At 40.9% G+C, this 27,723-nt stretch overlaps 1 protein-coding gene and 1 pseudogene across 2 annotated transcripts in view; one reads left to right on the plus strand and one right to left on the minus strand.

Moving 5' to 3' along the window:
- The window catches only part of LOC122798813, a 2,048,867-nt gene that overhangs the window by 1,502,039 nt on the left and 519,105 nt on the right, over positions 1-27,723 (plus strand). For both annotated transcript variants that reach the window (XM_044067935.1, XM_044067936.1), the window contains exon 20: positions 11,798-11,941. In XM_044067935.1, coding sequence (XP_043923870.1) covers positions 11,798-11,941 — 144 coding nt within the window. The remainder of the gene's footprint in view (positions 1-11,797; positions 11,942-27,723) is intronic.
- Positions 10,347-10,457, minus strand: LOC122798993 (annotated as a pseudogene).

Consider the following 27,723-nt stretch of genomic DNA (forward strand, 5'->3'; position numbering starts at 1 on the left):
TGGTGGCCATGATTAGTTTTCTACCCACGGCTCGTTTTCACATGAGTATTTTGCAATGGACGTTAGCGGTCCAGTGGTCACTATTCAGGAATCCTCTGAGTTTTCCCATCAAACTTTCGTAGGTCTGCAAGGATTCTCTGCTCTGGTAGCTTCTTTCCACAGAAGTTTTGTTCTGTCCCCAAATGCCGCAGTGACAACAGGCACCTCCCAGTTAGGATGGGGGGGTGGCATTATCTGCGTCGTACCGTCCAAGGCACATGGATGTCCCAGGAGGCCAAGTTGCATATCAGTGTGCTGGAGATGTGTGGTTCTTCTAGTGTTGCAGGAACTCAACAGCTTTCTCCCTGTGGATACTATTGCAGTCCAAACAGACATGTCACTAGTTTGGTACATCAACAAACAGGGAGGAACCAGGTCCCTATCCCCTTTGTCGAGAGGCAATAAGGATTGGGCTATCTCCACCAACCGCTTTCTTACAGCAGCTCTCATTCTGGGGAAGTCCAGCATTTTGGCAGATCGGCTTAATCGAGTGTTACTGATGCATGCCTCACTAGTGGTCTCTGAACCAGTCTACGGCAGACATGATTTTCCAGAAATGGGGTCTTTCCTGCTGTGATCTGTTTGCTTCCCGTTTCAACAACAAATGCAGCAGGAATTTTCCCTTGATCCTTCCACAGGGACAGTCACCCAGGGAAGCTGGTGTCCATGCTTGGCCCTCCAGTCTTTTGTATGCCTTTCCTCCACTACATCTAATCTCCAAGTTCTTGCAGAAAGCCCTCAGGTTGCAGAGCAAAGTTATCTTCATTGCCCCTGTTTGTCCTCGACAAACCTGGTTCACCTTCCTTTGGTATCATCTGGTTTGCCCTCCAATGAGGTTAGATCCATCCCCAGATCTGCTCTCTCACCCATCAGGGCATCCCCATCCAGACATACATGGCCTGAAGCTAACCACATGGTTTCTCCAGTTCCATTGATGGCAAGATTTCCCAAGCGTTCTTCCCCTTATCAAGAAATTTTGGTCTCTTCACATTGGTCATTGACACATAGGATTTATAAGAGTAAGTGGAAAGGATTTATTTGGGTGGACCAGAAACAAATAGATCCATTTACAGCTCCATTTGCAGTTGTACTTGACTTGTTGGCTTCCAGCTAGTCATTCCATTATGAAAGTCCAACTACCAGCAGCCGTATCCAGTTTTCATTTTGATTTTGATTCTTTATTGCTTGCCTCTTCTGAACTGCAGTGGATATAAAAAGTGTACATACCTTTGTTAAAATGCCAGTTTTTTGTGATGTAAAAAAGAGAGACCACAATAAATCATTTCAAAACCTTTCCCACCTTTAATGTGACCTATAACCTGCACAATTCAATTGAAAAACAAATCTGTTGGGGGAAAAATATAAACAATAAAAAATGTACAATAAGCTGGTTGCATAAGTGTGCACACCCTTAAACTAATACTTTGTTGAAGCACCTTTTGATTTAATTATAGCATGCAGTCTTCTTGGATAGGAGTCTATCAGCATGGCACATCTTGACTCGGCAATATTTGCCCACTCTTCCTTGCAAAAGTGCTCAGATTACAAGGGCATCTCTTGTGCACAGCCCTCTTCAGGTCACCCCACAGATTTCCTATTGGATTTAGGTCTTTGCTCTGGCTGGGCTATTCCAAAACTTTAATTTTCTTCTGATGAAGCCATTCTTGTGTTAATTTATTATTTATTTTTATTATATTATTATATTATTTATTTATTATACATTTGTTGACCGGGCTAGTCCAGCTGGATATATGTCCATTTTCAGTGGCGGCCTGGGGAGAAAAGCTCCACAACATAAAAAAGCACACCAAGACATATATATTTACAAAGAAATTAGGGCAGTACAAAGCTTTTAATTTTTTGTTTTTAGATGTATCCTTGGAGTCTGTCATGTTGAATGGTGAACTTCCTCTTCAGCTTTCTAGCAGACGCCTGAAGGTTTTGGACCAAAAGTGATTGGTATTTGGAACTGTTCCTAATTCACTCCACCTTGACTAAAGCCCCAGTTCCAGATGAAGAAAAGCAGCCCCAAAGCATGATACTGCCACCACCATGCTTCACCATGGGGATGGTGTTCTTATGGTGATGTGAAGTGTTTTTGCACCAGACGTACGTTTGAGAATTGTGGTCAAAAAGTTCAACCTTGGTCTCATCAGACCATAACATGTTTTCCCACATGCTTTTGGGTGACTTGATGTATTGTTTTGCAAATTTTAGACCAGCTTGGATGTTTTTCTGTGTAAGAAAAGGCTTCTGTCTTGCAACCGTACCACATAGTCCAGACATATGGAGAATACAGGAGATTGTTGTCACATGTAGTAAACAACCAGAACTTGCCTTAAATTTCTGCAGCTCCTTCACTGTTGCTGTAGATCTTTTGGCAGCCTCCCTTCCTTCATCTTGTGTGTTCATCAGTTTTGGAGAGATGTCCAGTTCTTTGCAACTTCACTGTTGTCCCATATTTTCTCCACTTTTTGATAACTGTCTTCACTGTATTCCTTGGTCTATCCAATACTGTCAAATTTTTTTTCTGCCCTTCTCCTGACTGATACTTTTCAACATTGAGATCCCTTTAATGATTTGTAAGATCTCTGCGAATCATGGCTTTTGCTGTAGCAGGCTACTGAGTAAATGTCAGGAAAATCCTACTAGGACAGCTGAACTTTATTTGGGGTTAATCAGAGTCTATTTAATTCATGGCATTTGTGTATCCAAGAAGACAGAATGCTGTAATTAAATCAAAAGGTGCTTTGACAAAGTATGGTTTAAGGGTGTGCACACTTATGCAACCACCTTATTGTACATTTTTTATTGTTTATATTTTTCCCCTAACAGATTTTTTGTTTTTCAATTGAATTGTACAGGTTATAGGTCACATTTAAGGTGGGAAAAGTTTTGAAATGATTTATTGTAGTCTCATTTTTTTTTATATCACAAAAACCTGGCATTTTAACAGAGGTGTGTACACGTTTTATATCCACTGTATGTAAAACCTTCCTTAGGGGCACTTTCCTACTGGGGCTTCCAGTGAAAGATCCTACTCCTCCGTGGGCTCTTAATGATGATTTTGCAAACCCTGGTTCACCTGCCCTTTGAACCTGCAGCTACTGTATATTTGAAATGTTTTTCCTGGAAAATGTTTTTTCTAGTAGCTATTACTTCTGCGAAGAGTGTCTGACCTCCAGGCTCTTTCTTCAAAATTTCCATATTTGATTTTTCACAAGGCTAGAGTGACCCTGGGTACTAATCCTTCCTTTTTACCCAAGGTGGCTAATGAAAGGAATATTAAATCATTCTATCGATCTTTCAGGCTTTTTTATATCGTATCCAGAATTAGGAGTGCCTTTGGGGGAGTGGGGCATTATGAGTATAAGGGAGGAGCTTAAGTCAGAAAGCTCAAGCTGGAAAATGCAGCCGTTTGGTTCTGAGGATTGGAACTGAAACCCACAGGTTAATGGAAATGAAGATGGACAACACAATGTTTTGGTAAGAATATAACTTCCTTTTCCCTGTACTGATGGATAAAATTGTTTATCTTATGGTGGATGCACAGGTATGTGAAACTTAAATTCCTGTTTTTTTTTTTCTCCTTGAAGTGATCCCCTTACTACCTTTCTGAACTCATTCTTAGATCTGCAGATGGCTTCCTAAACTTGGAGTTAAGCCCTGATAAAGCCACCACAGTTCAGCAAAATTTCTCCCTTGTAAAAATGTTGGTGTAATTCTGAGTTGGTGCTGTTAACTGAGCTACGTTTGGAGGCCCATAATGATATGTACCCTTTGCATTGTCTGTTAATCTTGCCATTGTGATGTCTTAGAGTTCATCTGAAAACAAGAGAGAGAGAAGAGAGTTAAGAGGGTCAGATGTTTACAAATTGACTCTTTTCACAGTGCTGAAGGAGTTATACAAGTCTGTGGAAAGTAGCAAAGACAGGCAGAGATTTTCACATAGCAGCAATGAAGTATGTAGTATGCCCTTTTCCACCCAATATATGATTGCATACACAAAATATTCAGAAAGCTTGTAACTGTAGTGGTAGAGTCTAACTAGAATTATTCACACACTTGAAGAGATTAAATGTCCCTAAGACTGGCACACTTCAGGAACATTTTATTTTAAAGTGGAGGTGCAGATAATTCAGTTCAGTATGAAAGGGATGAGTATATATTAAACATTTAGAGTAATTAAAAGTGCTTATGTTTTCAGATATATTTCCTCTTAGAAGTGTGGTGTACAGAATGGACTCTGATTTATTTAGCTGCATTGTATAGCCTTGTCTGGGTCCTCTGTCTAATTTTTCTGTCATAAATATCAGCAATAAGTTTTTCTAATTAGGTGTTTGCATTCCTAGTGTTTTAGGAAATTACAGCCTTATATCTGATTTAGCTTATTTTGTAGGGGAACTTTACTTAAATAATGCTTCTACATGTAAACACCGCTAGTGTATGATCATAAATTTCTGCCGCTGGACGACATTTTGATACTATCTTTAAATCGTTTTTCAGACTCTAAAGTTGTTTCCAGTTTTCATTTTTCTTACTGCTTTTATTTTGAGAAACATTTTGCCATTGAAAATATTTTAAACACTTCGTATTGTGAGTTTGTGTTCATTTTTGGTAGCAAACATATTAAGTATAAGAGTAGTCTAGCATTTGGGAATGACTGTTTAGTACAAAAGGAAAAGCCATGACTGCAGCCCATGTGACACAGGAGCAGTATGTGATATGTTCACTTCAGCTTGAGTGAGTGACAGGCAGTGGCTCACTTATTGGGGGTGAGGGAAGCTGCCAAGCATAGCACATTAGTGGCTTCTGGTGTTGGCTGGAAGAACGCATCAGGAGCAAGTAGGTCAGCCTGTTGCAAGGATCTCCAAGCAGTGCCATCAGTTGTAGGTGTGTGATTTGCTTACAGAAACAAGCACATACACCACAAAGTAAAAGCATTGTATTTCCCAATAAGGTAGAGCATGTAGCAGAGCCCACCAGGAAGTAATGAAATTTAGGAAGCCAAGCTGAAAACTCTGGCAAGCCCTTTAAAAGGAGAAGCTGCTGAGCAATGAGTAGAACAGAAACCACAGAAAATGTCTTGCTGCTAACTCTAATTGATGGGCCAATAATTGTGTTTATCCTTTAAATAAGTCACAGTTCAGCACTTTTTTTAGAAGTTTCTGCATTAGAGGAGTGCACATCTGTTACCAGTGTATGTCTGATAGCATACGTCAGCAGGATATGAGCATGTAACTTCAGACCAGACATTTCGTTTTGATAGATCTGATCTCTCTCCTTATGCACATCTAAATTTGTTGCCTGTACCCAAACCTACAAAATGGCAGTTTAGGCATTAGATTACTTATGAAGATCCACATAATCTTCCCCTTTTTTGCCTTGGGAAGAAGTAAGATTTATAGCACCACTTTAAGTGTTAAATGTTCACTCTTGCTACTTTCAAACCTTAAAGGGAGAATTTTCTGACCTGCCTTGCTGTCAGGAGTATCAGGTAGAGGTAGAAGGATCCTTGTTGCAGATCACCAGGAGGATCCTCTGCCCAACCTCTTACTGCGAACCATGTCCAGAAGACCATTAAGGAGCCTAGCCCAAATTCCTGTGCTTAAATGACTTGGTCAGTGTCACAAAGTAGAAAAATGGAGGCTGGGGGGATCAAACCATATGCCACAAGAAGTAGCTCATTAGCAGCTCGTAAGCTTATTCCTGCGAGATAAATGCCAGACCTGAGGGCAGATGAGGCTGAGGACTTCACTCCTCAAGTCTTTTAGGTCCTTTTGACCCATGTTGAGTCCACCAGATTGCCCCATTCTAGAGCATTTCAAGTCTAAACATCATTTATCTATATATATATATATATATATATATATATATATATATATATATATATATATATATTCAAGTCTAAACATCATTTATTGTGTGTGTGTGTGTGTCTGATGGTAGCTTGTGAGACTGCACCTTTTAGGGAATGTAGCCTGATGCCAGGGCTATGCTGCTTGCAGTCCTGTCTCACCTGCAAGCTAGCATTAAGTAAACTTCTGGCTGCTGATTTGCTGTTGCCCAGTATCTAACAGACATTTAATATTGCACAGTTGCCTGTGCACCGGTTTATAGGTTCATAGGGTGGTACTAGGCTATCGGCCCTAGGGCCTATGCAAGCCTAGCCATAACAATTCCCTGGATATTTCTTCCCACAATATTTACTTCTCCAGGCCCCTGTCTAGCAGGGCGACTGACATGATCCCCGGAGTGAATTTCCTATTTCTCATCCAATCATCAAGGTTCATTTTGAAGAGGGACAATGAGGCGCTCTGCTTGATATGTATGGGCAGTCTATTCCAGAGTATGGGGAGTCTCTGGGTCAGGAACCTATCCCTCCAGCATGTTTTGTTCATTGTGATGACAAGGTTTAGATCCCTGGAGCGTGTGGCTCTGAGGGATTGGGATTTCTTTAAGTGGAGCATGTCCAACAGCTCAGGGTTTGACATGGCCTTGTATGTTAAGCAGAGATCGCCTCTGAGTAGACGATATGCCACAGAGTATAGCTGGGGTTTTTTTTAGAAGGTCAGTATATGGCATCTGCTTTAGGCCTGTGATTCTTTTAGTGAGGTATTTCTGTGGCCTTTCCAGCTGTTGCAGATGTCTTGTGAGGTACATACCAAATGAGGCATTATACTCTGTAATGGGTCTAATGAGGTATGAGTACAGTGGGACAATGACCTCCTTTTTTCTGAATGAAAAGCCCTTAGTGATGAGGTGTGCCAAATAGAAGGATTTCCTGACTGTTGCGGCAATGTGATTATCGAAAGTAAGACCACTGTCCACCTGTGTCCCTAAGTCTCTCATCTTACTTTCGATGTTTAGTGTACTGCCACCTATGTGGTAATTCATGGGTACATGTTTTTTTTCCAAAGGGGATAACTATACATTTCTTGGCATTAAGCTTGAGCCCATGGCTCTGGCACCAGGAATCTGTTTCTGTAAGGCCCTTTTGTAGAATATCCACATCATTTAGGGATTCAATAATGGCTCCCAGTTTGCAGTCATCTACAAACTGTTAGCCAGAGTCCCTTAGTGTTGGCCTGTACTTAAGAGAAGTAGATGCCAAACAAGAGTGGTCCCAGGACTGAACCCTGAGGTACTCCACTTGTCACTTGTCTGGAGCTGGATTTGGAGTTGACTACTTTTACTGTCTGGGTTCTGTCAGTAAGCCAGTTAGCAACCCATCGAGTGACGTAGGGATTTATGCCCAGCTTAGTAAGTTTATATATGATTCCAGAGTGGGGGGTGGTGTCAAAGGCCTTGGTGAGGTCCAGATAGGCTGTGTGGACTGCCTTACCCTCGTCCACAGCTCTGGAGACTGATTCAAAGAAGTCAGTCAGATTCAGGAGACAAGATCGGCCCTTCACAAACGCAAACTGGGTGGGGTCCAGTGTTTGAAGGTTGCCAATGTCTTTGTATATAAGTTCCATGCCCTTGCAAATCAGGCTTGTCAGACTGATGGGACGGTAGTTCCCGGGATCCAAGGTGGATCCTCCCTTGTGGAGCGGGATAACTGTAGCTGTGCGCTACTCAGTGGGCACGAAGCCTGAGGTGAGGCTATGATTAAACATGACACTTAGGTGAGGTGCCAGTTCATTTTGTAGTTCATGTAGTACACAGCCTAGGATGTCATCTGGTCCCATGGATACTGTATTCTTAGCTTTGGAGAGTGCGGTTTCTACCTGTGTGGCCGTGATTATTGGAATTTGGCAATCTTTTGGTATTGAGATGGGCCCTTTAGGGGGTGAGAGTGGGGTGAAGTTGGCACTAAATCGATCTGCCAGGATATTGGCAATATCCTTGGGATCAGTATATTTAAGGCCGTTCTGTTGTAACTCAGAGCAGATCTGAGCATTGCCATTTAGATTCTTGACATAACTATAGAATGCCTTGTGGTTGTCTTTGGATACTTTGGCAATTTTATTTTCGTAACTAGCTTTTGAGGATTTTATGAGGGATCTCATCTTCTTGCTGAGGCTGGTGAGGGAGTTTTTTGCATCTTGGGATTTTTCCTCTTTTTTGCAACAGTTTCTTTCTTCTGTTGTATAGTTTGTTTATAGCAGGGGACCACCAGATTGGCTTCCTTTTTTTTGGAGAAGAGCATCTTGGTTCTATTTGGGATGGCACGATTCATGCACGAGTGGATGTGCTCGTACAGTGCCTTAGTGTAGGATTCTGCAGTCGAACTTCCAGATCCCGTCTGCGTGGGTGTTGTGAAGTTTGTCACTTCTGACTTCAGTAGCTTGAAGTTGGCTTTGAAGAAGTATTTTAAGGAGGTTTTCCTTACTGGGGGGTGGGGGTGGGATGTGGATGTCAAGGGTGATTTGCTTATGGTCAGACCTGACTAATAGTTGAAACTAATTGGCAAAGATTCCTTTCCATTCAGGTCCTATGAATTATTTGTGAATTGCCTGCGAGTTGTGGTCTTACCCACTCTACAGACCCCTCCATGAGGTTGACCCCTTCTTTAGTGAGCACATGAAATTTGAGATCCTTTGTGGAGTGGCATCTGAGCATCATGCCTCCGACATGTGTAAATGTATATTTGGGAGAAGAGGAGCCTCATTTCATTCTCATCTGTGTCCAGGCATTAAGGATGTCATTACTAAAAACTAGAAACACCCAGCCTCTGCTGTTGTAATCCCTAAGAAGGCATATGCTCTTTACTAGCCCTCTACTAAATGGGTTGAGTTCATCACCAGGCACTTTCAGAGCTGACTGTTGTGTGATGTCTTCAGTACAGATCTTAAGAGTCTGTAGTATTTTTGTCTACCTTGCTACTACACAGAGTTAAAAGCTATTGACAGATGAGACAAGAGAATGTATTTTTTGCGACATTCGAATTTTAGGCCCTGAGTTACTCCTTTTACTTGCCCAAAGTCCTGTCCACCATAGTAAACCAGGCCATAAAAAAGATTGTTGAATTCTGAGTGGACTTTTGGAGGCAATGATGAAGACTCTGTGGTTTGTAGTTGGGCTTCTATGTAGCACATTGCAGTTGCAGATTGTTGCGAAGCAGTGACTAGAGATGCAGACTCCAATATGTGCCTTTGCGTAATGACATTAATGAAATGAGGCTGTCCTTCCCTTAACAGTGAGCTCAGAGGCAGCATCTAAAGTTGTTCTTTCTTGGAAGATTTCTTAAAGCTTGAGAGAGGACTTTTTTGTGACTGTTATTGACTCTGTTCGTCCTCTAAAAAGAGACATATGAGCATACTTAAGAAGTCAATTAAGTGTTACACCTGTGAAGACTAAATCGCTCAATATGGCAACACTTCTGGCATACCCACAGTAAGCTAGACTATGGCATGAGGCTGTATCGTGGCGTTAGCTCTCCAGCTTTGAGAGGTGTTGCTAAGGATGACTGGCTTCTTAATGTGATCGTGGCCTGCTGCATCTTGGAGCTCTTAGATTTCCCTCAGAAAAAGTTTCACTTAGATCCCCAAAATTTTCAGATGTTGGAACACACTCACATCTGCTGTTGAAACAGAGACATAAAGGTTTCCCTTATTTGAAATAAAGTTTGACTTGTACTCGTCTTTTCTTAGTTCAGAAGTGATTGAACAGTTTCCATCCCATTGTGGACCTTAACAATGGCAACCAAAGAGTTTCTTTCCAAGTGAACATGTTGCCAAGTACATGCGTGGTGATGCAGGACAAGATTGATGACATGGTGTCCTTACAGAAGATTCATGCATTCCCTTCATTACATCTTTTGTCTTGAGGCCTGCAGAGTCTACAAGCAGTGTTGGTGACAACCTGTTGGGTGAGGGCAATCAGGATGATTACCTTGGCATGTATTTATATCCCTCCTAAAACTACTATTAAGAAACTTAAGGGAAAGGTAATTGCCTTCCACAGGGAAGCATGGGGACTGGAACATATGCAGTAGTGAAAATGTAATTAAAGGAAGTAGATACCTGAAGAAATATAAGTATATATTTGGAATGGAAGATGTGAAATTACTAGCAGGAACCTAGACAGAGTGTACATGTTCTCTAAGTAACTGGGCCAGATTGGACAAAAAATAAACTTTTTGAACAATTGTGAAACTCATCCAAAATCTATTTCAGACCATACACCAGTAAAAGACTAAGATAGTGCTTCAGAGTAAAGAGTTAAGACTAAGAGTTTTGACTCTATTATTATTAAAAAAGAGAGGGTTTTAAGGAATGGGTAGTGAAAGTATTTCAAGAGTTGCTAGGGAATATACAGGCCTCTTCAGAAAAGAGCTGAAGAGTAGGATAAAACAAAGGTGAAATTTAAAAATATAGAAATAGAAAAATAGAAATTAAACTCATTGATCCTCTCCACGGAAATCTTTAGTAAAAGGTAAAAGATTTATGCATTCTGAAGAGAAATCAGAGTGATATGGAAATGAGAGAGAGAGATGGGAAAGTGGATCAGGAAATTTATAGGGATCATCAAGGATGCCGCGGTGGTACGGCAGTAGTGTTGTTACCTCACAGCAAGAGTTTCTCCCGTTCGATTCTCGGCGTGGCTTGGGAATACCTTCTGTGTGGGGTGTGCATGTCCTCCCCGCGGTTGGGTAGCATTCGAAAGACATGCGTGCGTAAATGGGAGTGCTTCGTTGAAGGTTGGCCGTCGAGCTGGCATTTCGGCGTTTCGTAAAAAAAATCTACTGCCAATCATTAGCGGACCGGAGTTCCGCTGTGGCAACCCCTTACCAGGAAAAAGCCGAAAGACAAACATCAAAGGTTTAAATACATCAACAACTAAGCAGGCAAGATTTGAGAGGCATACATTGAAAGGTGAATATTACAGCACACCGTGTTTGAAGCTATAGATTTATTTAAGGATCTTTGTATATGGGTAGACCTAATCCTGTCAGCCAATTAGTTAATGTAGTTACAGAACTGTAGGTTGTATAATAAGATTTATAAAGTCTAGGAAATCAGAAATGATGAGATCCAAACTTGAGTATGGAATAATAATTTGGAAACCTTTATTAAGAAAACAGGCATGAGTAAAACTGAAAGAGTACAGCTGAAATATTTCAAAGGGATTCATAGATGTGAAAATAAATATGCACCTCACTAAGCCTCAAAAACATGTACAGTGCATCTTGTTCAGTCATCCTTCAGACATTGTAGTCCCTTTTGTGCCCAGTCTCCCTCCTAGTCTGGCACCCTTTCTTTTGTGAAGACTGCTGTAAAGTTGTCATTCAGCACTTCTGCTTTTTTTTTTTCTCAGTCTTATACGATATGGGTATCTAAGTCTCTGCATATAAGAAACAAATACAGTAACGTATTCTACTTTTAAAAATGTTTATAGGTTCATAGGTAGCTACTAGCCATGCGGTCCAGGAGTCTGTTGAGCCTAGTACAGTTACTTTAATGCACTGTGTGGTTAAGTGGCATGCTGAGATTCATACAATAGGAAATGGAGGCTGAAGGACTGAAACCCTGGACTGTATGAGGGTAGCCTCTTAACTGCTCATAGTTTGTCATTGTTGATAACTGCCATACTCAAAAGTGCGTGCGTGCTTCTGCTAGGACTCTTACTCAGACCCTCTGGATCACCATTGCAGTTGCTCTAACCATTACGTTATTAACTCTTAATGATATAATAGTATTTTTCTGCAAAAATATTGCTGTGTATTACATTTTTTCCTTATTGCTGACTGTAATTTGTATAACTTGTATTTGAATATTCAAATTAAGTTGTAATTTTTTTTTTATCTTGCCAGGTACAAGACAGTTTCCCAGCTTGTGCGTTAAATTCACTCATGTTGCTTTCTGTGAATTTTGCCACTATATGTACTATTTGAGACTTCATATAAACCCGTCTTACATCAACGTTCCTGTGGTTAGAACACACTGTGATCAATTAAGTAAGTAACTACTTTAATACCAGTGAAGAAGTATTTGCAGTCTTATTTTTGTCTTTATCATATATTTAAGTTGGCTTATTTGAATGCTATCTGTATGTGACTTGAATGTGATATTGAATGTTGCCATATTTGTTACCAAATTTAGAGCAATTACTAAAATTAGTAAACAGAAAGCTTTGGCTTTTCAGATGAAAAGATATGTAAGGCCTTTCAAGAAAAAAAATGTAAGAAAAGGTTCAGATGTTCTCCACAAAGGACTGAAAAAGTGAAGAATTTTAATTCAGCAGAGGATGTGAAAGAATATTGCCTCACCATTAGGTTCTTGAATAACTTAAGTTTTGTTGCTTCTACACTAATAACATATCATTTTAGCCAGCTCTCACTGACTGGGAGCAAAAATCATATGCTGAAGGGGAAATATGCAGAAGCACATACTAACGACAGAGATCTGATTTTCTGATTCTACATGGCCGCAATGGTAAAATCACTGTTTTGAAAAAAAAAGTGAGTGCTTTAATGGCAGTGATAACACTGCAAATGGTTATCAGTTTAGCTGCATGGGTTGCCCAAAAGAAAGCTCTTAAAGTAACAGATTATCTGTAAAGCCAAGCCAGTCCAATCAACACAGTGGAGGCAGGAAATAAAGGGTGGCTTCCACAGCAGAAAATACTGCAAAAGATAAGAAATCCATAAAAATTTCCCTTACTGTGTTGACAAAAATGTTTCTCAAGTGTCAGCCAAGGATGTAATACTAATTAAAAATACAACAGCCACCCACAAAGCTCACGTATCTCACCTTCAGAACATTCTCTTGGCACAACTGGAAATTAAAAGAAATCTTGACTTAGTAACGTGGACAGTAAAATCGGTGATCTGAAAAACTGTAACAAAGCAATGTTAAAACTCTAGCACTTCCTCAGAAAATCGAAGGCAACGACCGGAGTGGTTTCATTGCCAAAGAAATGAAGAAGCTACTTGGAAGTTCAGTAGTACCAGTTATAGAACAGGCACAAAGAATTGCTCCTAGACAGAAGTGAAAGTTTTTTCAGACAGTTCATCTTGAATTTTTTTAATTGTTATGATCGGGAGTAGATTTTACAAAAAAGCATGGCAGATAGGCTTAGGCCTGAAGATTGCTGACATCATAATCTGCATGGTTCCTGACAGTAGCATTGCACTTTTATTGAAAAGAAAAGCCTTAGCACCATATCTTCACTTTGTAGGAAGAAAGGTTACCAAGTACAGTTGCAATTTCCTGTCGCCCATCATATTACTAGAAAAGACCAAACTAAGTAACTTATAACGGTTGAGGAAGTCGAAAACTACTAAGCAGTGAAAGGGGACTCCTGACTTTTGTCCTTTTCTGAAACTGTGAAAGGAAAGATGACAGTGAATGCGTCAAACCTTCTGTGCTGAAGAAGAGAGAAAGACTGAGCACCCACTCGCCCTTCGCTGGCAGTAGAACAGCAGGCACCAGCAGAGACTTGCGAAGGCACGCTTGGATCTGTTTGCAGTATGTGCCAGAAGGCACACTTGAATCTCTTTGTAGTCTGTGCCAGAAGACATGCTTTGATCTGTTTGTAGTCTGTACCGGATGGTGTGAATTGGAACCTGTTAGTCATCCTAATCAAGGATGTGCTTTTTTTGGGCCACTCAAGCACCTAGAAAGTGAGGGTTAAATAACAGACTAAGTGAATTGACTGTTCATCTTGTGCCTTAGTTCATCAAAAACCACCCAATAAAGTAGTGACTTTTCTATAGATGGTAGAGCATGAGAAAACAGTACAAACAGAAGAGCATTTGAGGAAAATAATGGGAATGAAATGGTGGCAGGGGAAGGTGGGACAAGGAGATAAAAAAAAAAAAAAAAAAAAAAATCTCATCCTACCCAAGGTCCTCTGACCAGAACTGACGGAGTCCCAGTTCTCCCCTCCCCTTTCTGTATTCCCCCATCAGCTCATGGGCCCACTTCAGATGCGATCTGTTCTACCTGATGCCTGACTGCTTAGTCTGTGAGGTCTGCAAGCTGGGGAAAAAAAGACTCTGCAAGCTGGGGAAAAAAAGACTCGTAACCCAGGAGAAGAGTGAATTTTGAATAGTTTACAGTTTTCTCCTTTAAACTTCTTTTTTTTTTTTTGCGAGGTGTGTAAGCCCTTATGTACACCAACTCTGAGATCGCCATACCTCAGGGGGGAAAAAGGACTATACCGAAAAATGGCTGTCTCAGACTTGGTGTATGTAAGTCTGATCTTTTGGCCATTCTGTCTCCATGTTTTGGCACCCACTCTTCCTGGTCCTTGCATTTCAAATGGTCACCCTCATGGCTATGTAAATAGCCTAAAGCTTAGTCAGACTACCAAGATGAGAAGAAAGCAGTCAAACGCTACCTGTTCTTGCAGATTTTAAGGAAACCATCAGCTCTAAGAAGAATGCAGTGTGTTAGACACTAGACTATATCAGGCTTTTAGACTGGTCACAGCTGTTGAAATTTATTTTGTTAGAGGTAGGATCAAAAGACATTTTGAAAGCAAATGGTGAGAAAAATATCCCTGAGATGGTGACAAAATAAATCTCTCACTTAGGCATTTAGACAGTGCCTTTAATGCATGCCATGGTGCAAATTTTTGTTCGAGTCATAGACATGGTTGGCTGCCTTTTTGTTCCTCTGTGTCTGTACCAGTGTTTGTTTTAGGACCCCTCCTGAAACCTTAATCTTTTGAGACCTAACTGCTTAATGTTAGGATGTACTTATGTCAAGGGTATTGATTCCAGATGTCTGTAACTGGTGTGCACCTTTACACTAATGTTTTTGGGCATTCTGGTTTGCTGTCAGCCCAAACATTGGCATCAGTGGCCTTAATCAGTGCTTCCATAGACATGGGCACTGATGATATGGGCTCTTTTAAGGACATCTAAAGAAGGTGTTGACCTCACGTTTTCTCTTTACAGCCTTAGGGCAGGATACAGTTAGATAACCTGACCCATTTATCATTCCCCATCTTTATTCTTCACATGCGCTTTAGCAGACTATCAGTATGATGTGAACTAACATGATTAGGATATCTTTAGATAATCTACCTCAAAGTTAACCACAAGCTTGCTGCTGCATCTGCTTTCCTGCTTGAGTATACCACACAGATTGTAAATTTGTCTCACACTAGTGGACTGTTGCATTCACGTATTTGTTTTAGAACACTGAAATAATTGTCTCAATACTGGCATCCGCTGCACTGACACAGATGCATCTCATTCTGCACTAAAATATGTTGCTACCAGCATTATCATCATCATCACCATCACTAATCATTATCATTCTAAGCTGAACTACTTCCAGTCCGATTATTGCTAGTATCTGCACAAGCAGGGCTCAATTTACATAAAATGCAAACATACCTCAAGGTTGGTCAGTCAGTATTCAGACTTCAGCATCTCCATGTCTAGCTTTTAACATAAGTCCCATATTATATCTTTGCAAGAGGTCCCTCTCCATGACCCAGGAATCCCATACCATGTGCCTGAATATACTAGATACAGTCCCAGTTCAACCAAAATTATATTCCTGGGTGACTTTAGCTACCTCAACATTAACTGGTTATCATACATGACCTCAAACATGCAGGCACAGAGATTCTTGGACTTTAAGGCAATCACCCTTGAACAGCCGGTCTGCATGTCCATCATGAGAACAAATATCCTTGACCTGGTTCTTAGGTAGGTACTAGGCTAGCGGCCCAAGAACCTACATAAGCCTAGCCGACAAGGTTCTCTGTCCTCACAAACATGGGGGAAGGATGTACTCTCCCTAGTGTAAATGTCCTCATTGGTCAGGTCAGACCATAAAGATGCCTCCTTTTAAGTAAATATTAAGCCTGGGGCCCTAGTTAAGCCTGGAACATTTAAAAACTATTCCAAGGCTAACTGCCACCTGCTAAGCAACAGTTCAGCAAACTTCCAAGCTCTCTCTAACCCTGAGAACACAGCTGCCTATGCAGAATTGCACACAGAAACCCTGTACAGTCATGTAAATAACTGAATAGAGACAGCTTTACTTCATAGGTTCATAGGTTCATAGGTTCATACTAGGCTATCTGCCCAAGGGCATTTATAAGCCTAGCCCATAGTTATGTGGCTTTCGCCACCCCTTTAGTTTGAATAAAAACTATGCCTATCATTTTTCTGTGCCTCTGTCAAGCAGTGACACTGAAGTAATCCCTGGGGTATATCTGCGATCTCCCATCCATTGGTCAAGATTCCTCTTGAACAAGGCCAGCGAGGTGCTCTGCCTCACATGTACCGGGATTTTGTTCCACAGCATAGGGAGTCTCTGGGTGATGAATCTGTCCCTCCAGCACGTTCTATTTATAACCGTGTCAAGGTTTAAGTCTCCCGCCTTGTGGTTCTGAGGGATCTAGATTTTTGAGGTGAAGCATATTCATCAAATCTGGGTTTGACATGGCCTTATATGTCAGGCACAGGTCACCTCTGAGCAAGCGGTATGAGACTGAATAAAGCTGGAGTTCTTTCAGTCGGGCAGCATAAGACATATTTTTGAGACCCTTTATCCTTTTGGTGAGGAACTTTTGGGGCCTTTCAAGCTGCATCAGGTGTCTGGTCAGATACATTCGAACGGGCATTGTACTCAATCATAGGTCTAATGAGTGATGAGTACAGGGGACGATGACCTCCCTTGATCTAGATGTGAATCCCTTCATGATCAGGTGGGCGATATAGAAGGTTTTCCTAACTACTTTAGCAACATGAGTGTCAAACGAAAGACTACTGTCAACTTGGGTCCCCAGATCCCTGATGACTTTTTCTGTGCTCAGTGGATTGTCACCTATATGGTAGCTAGGGGTAACCTTGTTTTTCCCGAAGGGTATGACTATGCATTTTGGCGTTTAACTTCAGGCCATGGCTCTGGCACCAGTTATCCATTTCTGTGAGGCCCTTCTGGAGGATATCTGTGTCAGATGTGTTTTCGACTATGGCCCAGTTTGCAGTCATCTTCAAACTTTGTCAGCCATAACCCTCCTGTGTTTGCTTGTACTTCAGAAAAGTAGATGCCGAACAAGAGTGGACCCAGGACTGAGCCCTGTGGGACACCACTTGTGACAGGCTTTGAGTCTGACATGGCTCCAGCAACTCTGACCCTGTGGGTTCTGTCGCTTAGCCAGTTTGCAACCCATCTTGTGATGTATGGGTTTACATTCAAGCTGATGAGTTTTTCGATGATACCTGAGTGGGGTATTGTGTCGAAGGCCTTTGCCAGGTCGAGGTAGGCTGTATGGACTGCCTTTCCCTCATCAATGGCCTTGGTGACTGTCTCGAAAAAGTCAACCAAGTTTAAGAGGCAGGATCTGCCTTTGACAAAGCCAAACTGGGTTGGATCCAAAGTCTGCAAGTTCCCTATGTCTTTATTTATGAGTTCCATTATGATCTTCTCCATGGCTTTGCAGATAAGGCTTGTCAAGCTAATGGGGCGGTAATTTCCAGGGTCTGTGGAGGCACCGCCCTTATGAAGTGGGACCACAGTCGCGTCGCCACTCCTTGGGTGCGTATCCTGAGGTGAGGCTAAGATTAAACAGCTGTCCTAACTGTGGGTTTAATTCCTCGTTGAGTTCATGAAGCACACAGCCGGGGACACCATCCGGTCCCATGGATGCTGTGTTTTTGCCTTAGTGAGGGCAGTTCTCACCTGGGCGTTGGAGATGTTTGGGGGCTACAATCCTCTGGAATAGATATCTCTCCTTTTGGGGAGGGGAGAAGTTTGCACTGAACCTGTCAGCCAGTATGTTAGCAATGTGTGTAGGTTCAGTAATTTTCACATCATTTTGAACTAATTCTGAGCATATCTGGGAGTTTCCTCCTAGGTTTCTAACATAGCTAAAGAAGGCCTTATGATTGTCTTTAGAGTCCTTGGCGATTTTTCTCTCAAAATTTGCCTTGGATGATTTTATGAGAGCTCTTAGTTTTTACTTATAATGATCAAAGGTGTCTTACCTTTCAAGGATTTTGCTCTATCTTGTAGTAGCTTCCTCCTTTTGTTGTAGAGCTTGTTTATGGCTGGGGTCCACCAGACTGGACGCTTGCCTTTGGTACAGAGAGTCTTAGTTTTGTTTGGGATTGCCTGATCCATGCAGTCCTGTAGGTGCTGGTAGAAGGCATTTGTAAGTGATTCAGCGGTTTGAGTAATGTTTACCACTGGCTCAGGGGCCTTAAAGGAGACCACACTAGTTTTAGAAGTGTGAAATCGGCTTTTGAGAAGTTTTTCACTGTGGTCTTTTTGTTTCAGGTGGGGCGGGATGAGGACCTCCAGCGAGATTAGTTTATGATCTGATCTCACCAGTGAGGGGTATACTTCGGTGTTGAACATTTTGATCCCATGTTCGTGATGATGAGATCAAGTATGTTTTCACCTCTTGTGGGGATGGTGACTAGTTGTTCCATGGCATTTGAGTTTATGAACTCCAGGAATCTTTGGGTTAGAGTGTTCGGGCTTGAGTAGTGTTCCCAGTCTATATTAGGGTAGTTGAAGTCACCTAGTATGATGGTGTTTGGAGATACATTTATCCCTCCAATGTTTTCAGGAAGGCCATGTGAGGTTCCTGAGTTTGAGAGGGTGGCCTGTAACATGCTACAAATTGCAGAGCAGTCTTGCCTATAGTTAATTGCACCTGGATGGTCTCCGATGCATCGTGCGTTGCCACCAACCTTGAGGTGTGGGTGTCCTTTATGAATATGGACACCCCCCCTCCTTTCTTGGTGTTGTCCGGATTTTGGGGCCGGAACGTATGATATGAGGTGAAACCTGTTAGTGCTGGGGTGCTCTCAGGAGCCTTGAACCAGGTTTCTGTCACAGCACAGACATCAATGTTCTCCATATTGAGAAGGGCCTCGAGTGCGTGCATCTTGAGATTGAGACTTCTGGCATTGAGCAGCATTACCCTTAGTTTTTTCCTTTTGGTGTTCTAGGGTGGTAGGTTTAGAATTTGAGCCTTGCCTAAAAAGGCACTATGGGGTGGCAAGAGCCTTTGCCAATATCCGGAAGCCCAGGGGTGACAGGTGCAAGCCGTCCCTTGCGAAGCAGCGTGGCTTGTCCAGCATGTCATCCCAGGCAGACAGACATTGGATCCCCTTTGAATGACACCAGAATTTAAGCCAATTATTAAAGCTGATCATCTTATCACTGTATTGTGGCATCATTCTAGGTGAAGGTAGGATACTGCTCAAGGTCAGGGTCATACCTGCCTGGGCTACATAATCAGAGAGCTCCTCGGCGTCCCTTTTCATGTAGTCCAAGGAGGTGCGTCTCAGGTCGTTGACACCAGTGTGGACAATGACTGAGTCGTACTTGTACCTGCTGTTGAGAGACCTGAGTGCTTGCGTTATGTGGCGGATTCTAGCGCCCGACAGGCAGCTTACTGTGACCTTCTCCTTACTCAGTCTGGTGAGCGGGACGTCAGTGTGTCTGACTATGGAATCACCAATGACAAGTGTGTCTGGCATTTTGTTTGGCCTTAAGGGCTGTGACTGTTTGACACTCTGACTGTGTGGTCTATGTGTTGCATGTGTTGGGTCGTGAGGTGGTAGTTGTTTGGGTGTCTGCTTTGGTGGCCTCTGCTGTTTTGGTAAATTTTTGACCAGAGCCTCCGAGTATGTCTTTGTGTGAGTATGTGTATGATTTGAAGTTGTGATGGTACCATGTGTGACTGGGTATGTATTGTGTGTGGTTGCCTTCTCCTCCTGTCTGGTCTTGCCAGTCCTATGTTGAGAGAGCTCAGCCTCCAGTTTGGCCGTATAGTTGCATCTCTCGCATGTATTTGTGTTTTGTGGGAGAAGGAGAGGATTGTCTGTGTACATGAGGCAATTGTAACATTGCCTCAATATTCCCAGGTTCACCAGTTGAGCTGGAGAGGACACTATTGCCCAAAATAAACATAGGACAACCTCAAAAATAAGGCATCCCATTGAAATCCAGTATAACTAGGTTGTACAACCAAAGAAGGTTGGGAGGGTGGCCTAATGGTTAAGGTGTTTGCCTTACAAACACAAGGTGCAGGGTTTGAGTCTCACAAGGGATAATTGGCTAGGCTTAAAAATGGCTTTCCTAACCCATGAACCTATGAAGAATGAAAATCATGGCCGGCTTTGTCCAGCAGGGTAAAAACTCCTTCATCAATCTAAATAAGTCACTCAGAGATCTAATCAAGTCCACCAAGGCATAACTTAAAAAATAGCCTCCCAAGCTAAAGAAAATCAGAAGTCTTTCTTCAGTTATGTCCACAACCTTAAAGGCAACACACAAACGTGCTGAACTAATGGTGAATGGAACCACCTATATAGAGCCAGAGGATGTAACAAAATCTACTGACTGACTAATTTAGCTCCAGTTTTTCCCCTCCCTCGGTCATCCCCTATAAAATTCCTTCCGCCATATCTCCACCAGCTATCACTAAGTAGCTGGTCATCACTGCATTCTCTAAGGCCAAGAACACTGCCTCAATGAACCCTGATAATATCTCAGGATGCCTCATAAATAGAATGAAACATGACCTTTCAGGCCCCATAGAATCTGTTTAACAATGGCCTGCAAACATGCTTCATGCCTGACAAATTGAAGACTGCAGCAGTTATCCCTTTACACAAGGGAGAGACCCTCTGCAGATCAGAACTATAGACCCATATGCAAGGCCATAGAACAAATGAATTATCATGGATTTGATCATCAGTGACACAGAAAACCTACAGACACTGGACCCTAACCAGTTTGGTTTTGTCAAAGGCAGGGCATGCCTACTTAACCCGGTACACTTCTTTGTGAAGGCCACAAAAACTATGGATGAAGGCAAAATAGTGGACAACTGCATACCTTGTCCTGGCCAAGTGGTTTGCTAGAGTACCTCCATAGGTCATTGTAGACAAACTTAAAAAATTAATCATAAACCCATATGAAACATGATGGATAACCAGCTTGGCTCACTGATAGGACACAAGAAGTTAGGGTTTTTGGTAGAACTCAAGTCTGGATTGGAGAACCCACCTCCACAAAGAGCCAGTCACTAGCAGAGTCTCACAGGGATCATTGCTGGGGCCCCTCCTTTTTTAGCATCTAAGTCTCTGAAGTCAAGACAAATGTCAAGGGCCTCTGTCTGGCCATGTTTGTAGACTGCAAACTAGGCATCATCATTGAATCATCAGAGAGACAGATAACCTTCAGGAGGGCATGACACAGACAAACAACTGGTGCCAGAGCCATGGACTAAAACTCAGTTTGAAAAAATGCATAATAGTACTCCTGGGAAATATGACCACCCCTTGAAATTACCACATTGATAGTACACATCTAAAAGTAGACCCAGTGTTTAGGGATCTGGGAATACAGGTTGACAGGTGTCTGCTGTGGTGAGAAAATAATTCGCTGTTGCACAGCTTATAAGTAAGAGCGTGGGATCTAGGTCCAATGAAGTCATTGTTCCTTTGTACTCAGCTTTCATCAGACCAGTCATAGAGTATATTGTACCCTTCAGCATGTACCCAACAAAGGATGTGAAATAACTTGCAAGACTATTGCAGGGAGCAAACAGTAAGTCCTATGCAGACAGTCTCAAAGCCTGTCCCTACACTCAAGTCTCCTCCTGCCTGCTGCGTGGTGATCTGTGTCTAGCCTCCAGGGCATCCTCTCTCCCACTTGGGTGGATCTGTTGTACCTCCACAAAACAGGCAACATAAGTACAATCTAAGGACTTAAACCTCATCTGTTGCAGAAACAGTTCATGCTGGAGGGACAGGTATGTGTCTCAAAGATTACCCTTTATGCGGAATAGGCGTCACATCCACGTGAAACAAAGCTCATCTCTAATCCTATTCAAATGTAACTTGGACCAACAGATGGGAAATAGGAAATTTACCTAAGTTTGCCACCTGTGTCCCTAATGAACAGAGACGGCCTGTGAATGCTTGATGTATACAAACTTGTACATCACAACAGTAAAATTCCTTGGAGAATTGACGCTTGTCAACAATATTAAGATAAATTTGAGTAAGCTTGGCAAGGCTTAAAGTTCATGTCTAAAGGTACAAAATGACCTTCGTTTTTGTATGTAAAGTGGTTGCATGCATTATTATGCATGCACAGTTTTTGTTTTTTTAATACAAAAATGAATATTGCTTCACATCCATGCATTAAAAAAAATGTTTTTTAAGATTGCTTGCAAGTGCAGAAGACTGAATGTGTAGTGAGCCGGGTTTACAACATTAATATTCAAGGGAGGGCAGGTGGTAGTTGTCATTCTGGATTCCTGCTCTAATTATGTTGGATTAGCCGTAGGGTAAGTAATTGTAAATTAGTTATTTAATTGCCAAACTGTTAAATTAACAGTTAAAAACTGCTAATAGTTTTCTGCCAAACTGTTCATTTAACTCCCACGAATGTTAATGCAGTTATCAAGGCTTACTACATTGAGTGTTCTGCATTCAGAAGCAATATTTAAAACGTAATATTAAGTCTTCAAAACACACTTCTTTTCACACACAAAACAGATGGATGAGAACACTTTTTTATTTGAAAAGAAAAGTGCGCTTTATACCTGTAAACATGATCGTAAAATAGCCATTAGGCCAGTGCTTTGTAACCACCTATGAACTTCCAACAACCCAAGTTCCTTTAAGTCTGGCCTTTGCTGCTTGAATAGTGGTAACATTATTGAAAGAGATTTTTTTTTTTTTTTTTTTTTTTTTTTTTTTTTTTAATAAGTTGCACAGAGTTCGGGACAAGGAGCATGGTTAGGTTAATGTGTTACTAAGGTACTCCACCTTAGTAATGTGTGATAATCCTAATACTGTCCCTGCCTTAAACCTTAACCATGCTCCTTACCTTAAAAAAAAAGCCATTCTGTAACACTAATACTATGCAAGAAAGCTCAGACATTCACCATGCACACACCACTAAATCCATTTCCTTACTTAAACCTCAAGTATACATGCACTCACATATGCACTAAACCAATCCCCTTACCTAATCCCAACATGCAAACACTAATACACAAATTCCCAGCCCAAAAAAAGACAAAAAAAAAACCTTTGTCGAGAATTGACACTTGTCAGCAATATTATAAATTTGAGTAAGCTTGGCAAGGCTTTAAAGTTCATGTCTAAAGGTACAAAATGACCTTCGTTTTTGTATGTAAAGAAGTGGTTGCATGCATTATTATGCATGCACAGTTTTTGTATTTTTAATACAGAAACTATTGCTTCACATCCATGCATTAAAAAAAAAAAAAAAAAAGTTTTTTAAGATTGCTTCCAAGTGCTGCAGACTTGACATTTGCACAAGCATCACAACAGTTTATTTTGTTGAACAAATGAGTATTTAAACAAGTGAACTGTAAACGTAAAAAATATATATATATATACATGTATATGATATATATATATATATATATATATATATATATATATATATATAATGTGTGCACACATATGTATGCATGTATATCTGTATATAGTCTTAATCACAGAATAATGCAGGTAAAAACACTTGTAACGAGAAAGTACACTTGCAGAACTCTTATAACACAGACCCAAGGAGGGGAAATAATATGAGGACCTAGAGTGAGATAAAGTCCAAAAATAGTGTAATCAAAAATCAACACAAGCATATGAATAAATTAATTAATTGCATTTATTTAAACCCTAGATTGAAGGTGTTTGTTTAGTTCTGATGAAGTCCAAAAATTTGAAAGCACAAAAGCACTTAACTAAGACGTATGTTTGTGTTGAGTTTTTTATTTAACTTTGTTCGTTTTTGGACTTCCTTCGATCTAAGTCTTATTGTATTAGTTCCCTTCTTTGATCTGTGTTATACGAGTTCTGCAAGTGTGTAGAACGTTATGGTTACATGTATATAAGTCTTGCTATGGACTCCCACTGATGATGCTCAAGATTTGTGGTGGATAATTTAACTGGATAAATCACAAAATGTCCGGAGAGTAGTCTCAAAGATGCAGTAGCTTTTGCAATAAGGAAAACTAGCAGAATCACATAAATGCAGCATTTCTGAATATTCCCTTTCTTTGTACTGTAGCATAATTCTTGAAGAATCCTGATAGATAATGTCTATTAGAGAAATACAATCTTGCTTCAGGGGGGTTGTATACAGTATCTGCTAGTAAAGAAGATAATGTAGTACCAAAAGTTTTTTTTTTTATTCAGTACAGATAAATGACTGTTGGAAGCTACTGGCTTAAAAATTAAAATCAATCAAATTTCATTAAGGAATGAAACCTTTAAAAATAGTGAAACAAGTGACATTTACCTTAAAGCAATGCTGATGGTTCTGCCTTAGGTGCTGTACTGTTCTTGGTAATTGATTATTTGCTCTGCTAATGCATATTTAGGTTACCTAGACTGTGGTATACCCACTGCTCTGCTTGACTAAATTTAAACCTTATACCATCTGTCTTTTTTGTTTCATTCTGCTCTCAGAAATTCTTTTGTCTTGGGACTTGTCATAAACAACCGGAACTGGAGAAGGGCAAGCTGCAGTGTAATTCCTGCCCACTGACAAAATAGTAATGGTGCCGTCAGAGAACCCAGGGAATTCTCTCCACATTAAAATAAGTGTATCAACTAAGACTGCTCATAATTCATGTTATCAATAAAATTGAATTACCATGATAATTAAATAAGCAACCCAAATGCTGACAGAAATATATAAGCAAGTAAAGCAAAAAACAAACTAGCATCTTAGATTTGCTTCACTTATTTTGCTCTCTTCCAATGAATAACGCAAAAGGTAGGCAATCCTGCCTGAACAGACCATGGTAAACTTTGTTAAAAGATTGTGAGAAACCTGGTACAAGTCAATAAGAGAAAGTATGTATATGTAACACGACATTTAGGGTGGTTAAAATAAGGGAGCAGAAGGGGGTGAGGGGATGACATAATGTTAAGGTGCTTACCTTAACGTCACAAGGTGTGCAGGGTTTGATTCTCACATGGGACAACCTGCTAGGCTTCAAATGGCCCAAAAGGGTTGTTAGCCTAGTACTGAGCTATGAACTATAAGGAGAATGGAAGAAAGGTGGGTGTACACAGCAAGAGAAATGACTGCTCACCATAGGGTGGCAATTTTTAGAAGTATGCTATTGATTTTAAAGCAAGTTGGAGGGGCTCCTGTACCATATAAAATCAAAAACCCACAGAACTTCAAAAACTTAACCAGCAGCAAAGAGCCTCCTTGTCAAAATAAGGCTAACAGCTATTATGTCATATGAAATAAAAGTAACAAAATCAAATTAAACCTCATGTTTTAAGCAGTTGCTACAGCTGAAATGCCACACAGGAAGCCCTGCACTGTACTGCCGATCTCAATACCCACCAGTACTCCAAAAAACCCAAGCAGCGCCAGCAAGTCTCCAGGTCAATATACTGTTTGTAAATATTTTTTTTTTTTTTTTTTAAACAGTCACATTGGGAGAGTAACTACCTCCTGTTAGTACCTTTCAACATCTCTGCTCATGAATTCTGGACAAAGCTCCAGCATAAGGGACAAATTTTAAATATTACTGTAGTGTGCATAAAGTGGCTCATCACATCGCTCTCTTAATAAATTAGTTGTAACTTGATCAGAATACAAAAATAAAATAATACTATGCAGTGCTGTGTATAATGTGATCGTTACTTTCAAGTAACTGCAAGTGATCTCATTACAAACAACTTTAAGAACTATAAGAATAATTAGTGTATGGAGTTACAAAGAAGTGTGTGTGAACACAATACTTCACTAGGGCACTGGGTAATCACACTATACATACCTACATTAGAGAAAACAATTTCTAGGAGAGCTCTAGTTCAATGTTCTGTAGTACAGTTCATTCCAATAATCCTTCAGCAAACTGCAAAGAATAGTATAATTCCCGTAGTTGCACAGCATCATGTTTTGATTGGTTGTAAAAGCCTACTTGAAAGAATCTGCTGGATACAGAGTAGATGAGGGCGTTCCAGGGCCAAAGGATTGGAGGAAGGCGGTCCATGAGTAGTCAGAAGGTTATGCGTGAGCAACAATAGAGAAAACAGATAAAAAATGAAGGGTGTTAACAAGACATCACAGTGCCCATATGCTCTCAACCACACTGCTAGAGTGTTATGTGCATCAAGATGGCTCATAGTACCGAAGGTGCAGGTACAGGTGATGTCAGAAGCAGTCAAAATTGTTATTTTCCATAGCAGTGCAAGTGCTACACATTGATATATTCAAAAGATAGGGGGAGAAAGAGGTTGCAAAAATGAGGCAGTATATGCAGAAGCACATAGTGGGCCTTTAACCTCACCAAGACATTTGATGTAATACCCCACCCGGGTATTGCTGAAAAACTCTGAACCTGAAATCCCTACATAACTCTTTGGATTGCTGGCTGGCTCACAGGTAGGACCCAAGATGTCAGGATCAGTGACACCACATCCAACAGGAGACCTGTCACCAGAGAAGTACCTTGGGACTCTGTGTTGGTACCACTCCTGTTTGGCATCTACTTCTCGAAAGTCGAGGCTAATGTCAAAGGCCCCTGGCTCACCGAGTTCACTGAGGACTGTAAATTGGAAGCTATTGTAGATCCCCTTCCCCAATGACACCATCATCCTACAAGAGCTATGTCAGGTTGAAGACCAAAGCTGATTAACTATTAGATAGTTGATAAGTTGCCTATGAATACATTTTTCTAATATTTTTGATAGGGGAGATAAAATGGCATTTGGCTTATAGTGTGAAAGATCTGTATTTTTACCTTTGTGCAGGGCACTAATGAATGATTTTTTCCATAGTGAGGGGACTTTATTTTCAGATATGGATCAGTTTATTAGAATTTAAACTGGATTGGCACTAGCCTCAGCTGCTATTTTAAGATATTCGCCAGGTAAATTGTCAGGGGCAGTTGTAGTAGGCTTTAATTTTGGGGGGTATTTTTAATGGTATCTGTGGGAATTGCTTGGAAGGAGAAATACTGAAGGTGCTTTTTTGTTTTGATTGGGTAGGGACATCAAGGGCTTGATTAGCTGCCTAGTTGGTTAATGATTGTACTACCTGTAAAGTGTACATTGAATTGGCTGGCTATGATATCATTTTGTTTGTGTGTTTAGTGCTGGCTGCGTATCTCATCTAAGTTTATTGAGAGACCCAGAACATTTTTGAATTATTAGTGTCTATATATTGATTGAGTAGTAGGTTTTCTTATCTTTGATAAGTTGTTTTGTTAGGTTTCATAGTTATCTATATGCTAGTAAGAGTATGAGCTTTATTTTTGTCCAGACCTTCCGTGGTTTGTCTTTGTTTCACAAGTTTTTTTTAGTTGCTAAAAATAGCCATGGAGCAGGGTTGGTTTTGACTGCCCTTATTGTGATTGGGGGCACTAGTGTGTTTAGAACACCTAGGAAGATTTTGTTGAACACTGACACAGAATCATCTATGGGGAGAGACTTTAGTGACTCCAGTTAAAGACTGTAGTGTATTAATAAAAGTATCTTCATGAAAAAAAAAAATGTTACCAGGCTGTCTTTCACTAAGGCCCCTTATGATGGTTCCACTCTTTTCGGAACGACTTTAAAGCACATGTTGGCCCAGAGCGAGAAGGATGGAAAGATGCGGTCTTCCATCGAGATCCGCTTCTCAACCCCTCGACGATCATTTTCCCGGAATCAGCAAGGGACAAAGAAGGTGTGGTTCCCGAAGTCTCAGGCTATTCCCATGATGCTCAGGATTCACCCTCCCCCAGAGGCAGAAGGGGGAT

The sequence above is a fragment of the Protopterus annectens genome, chromosome 3.part1 (assembly GCF_019279795.1).
Source record: "Protopterus annectens isolate FY-2018-M chromosome 3.part1, PAN1.0, whole genome shotgun sequence".
NCBI lineage: Eukaryota > Metazoa > Chordata > Ceratodontiformes > Protopteridae > Protopterus > Protopterus annectens.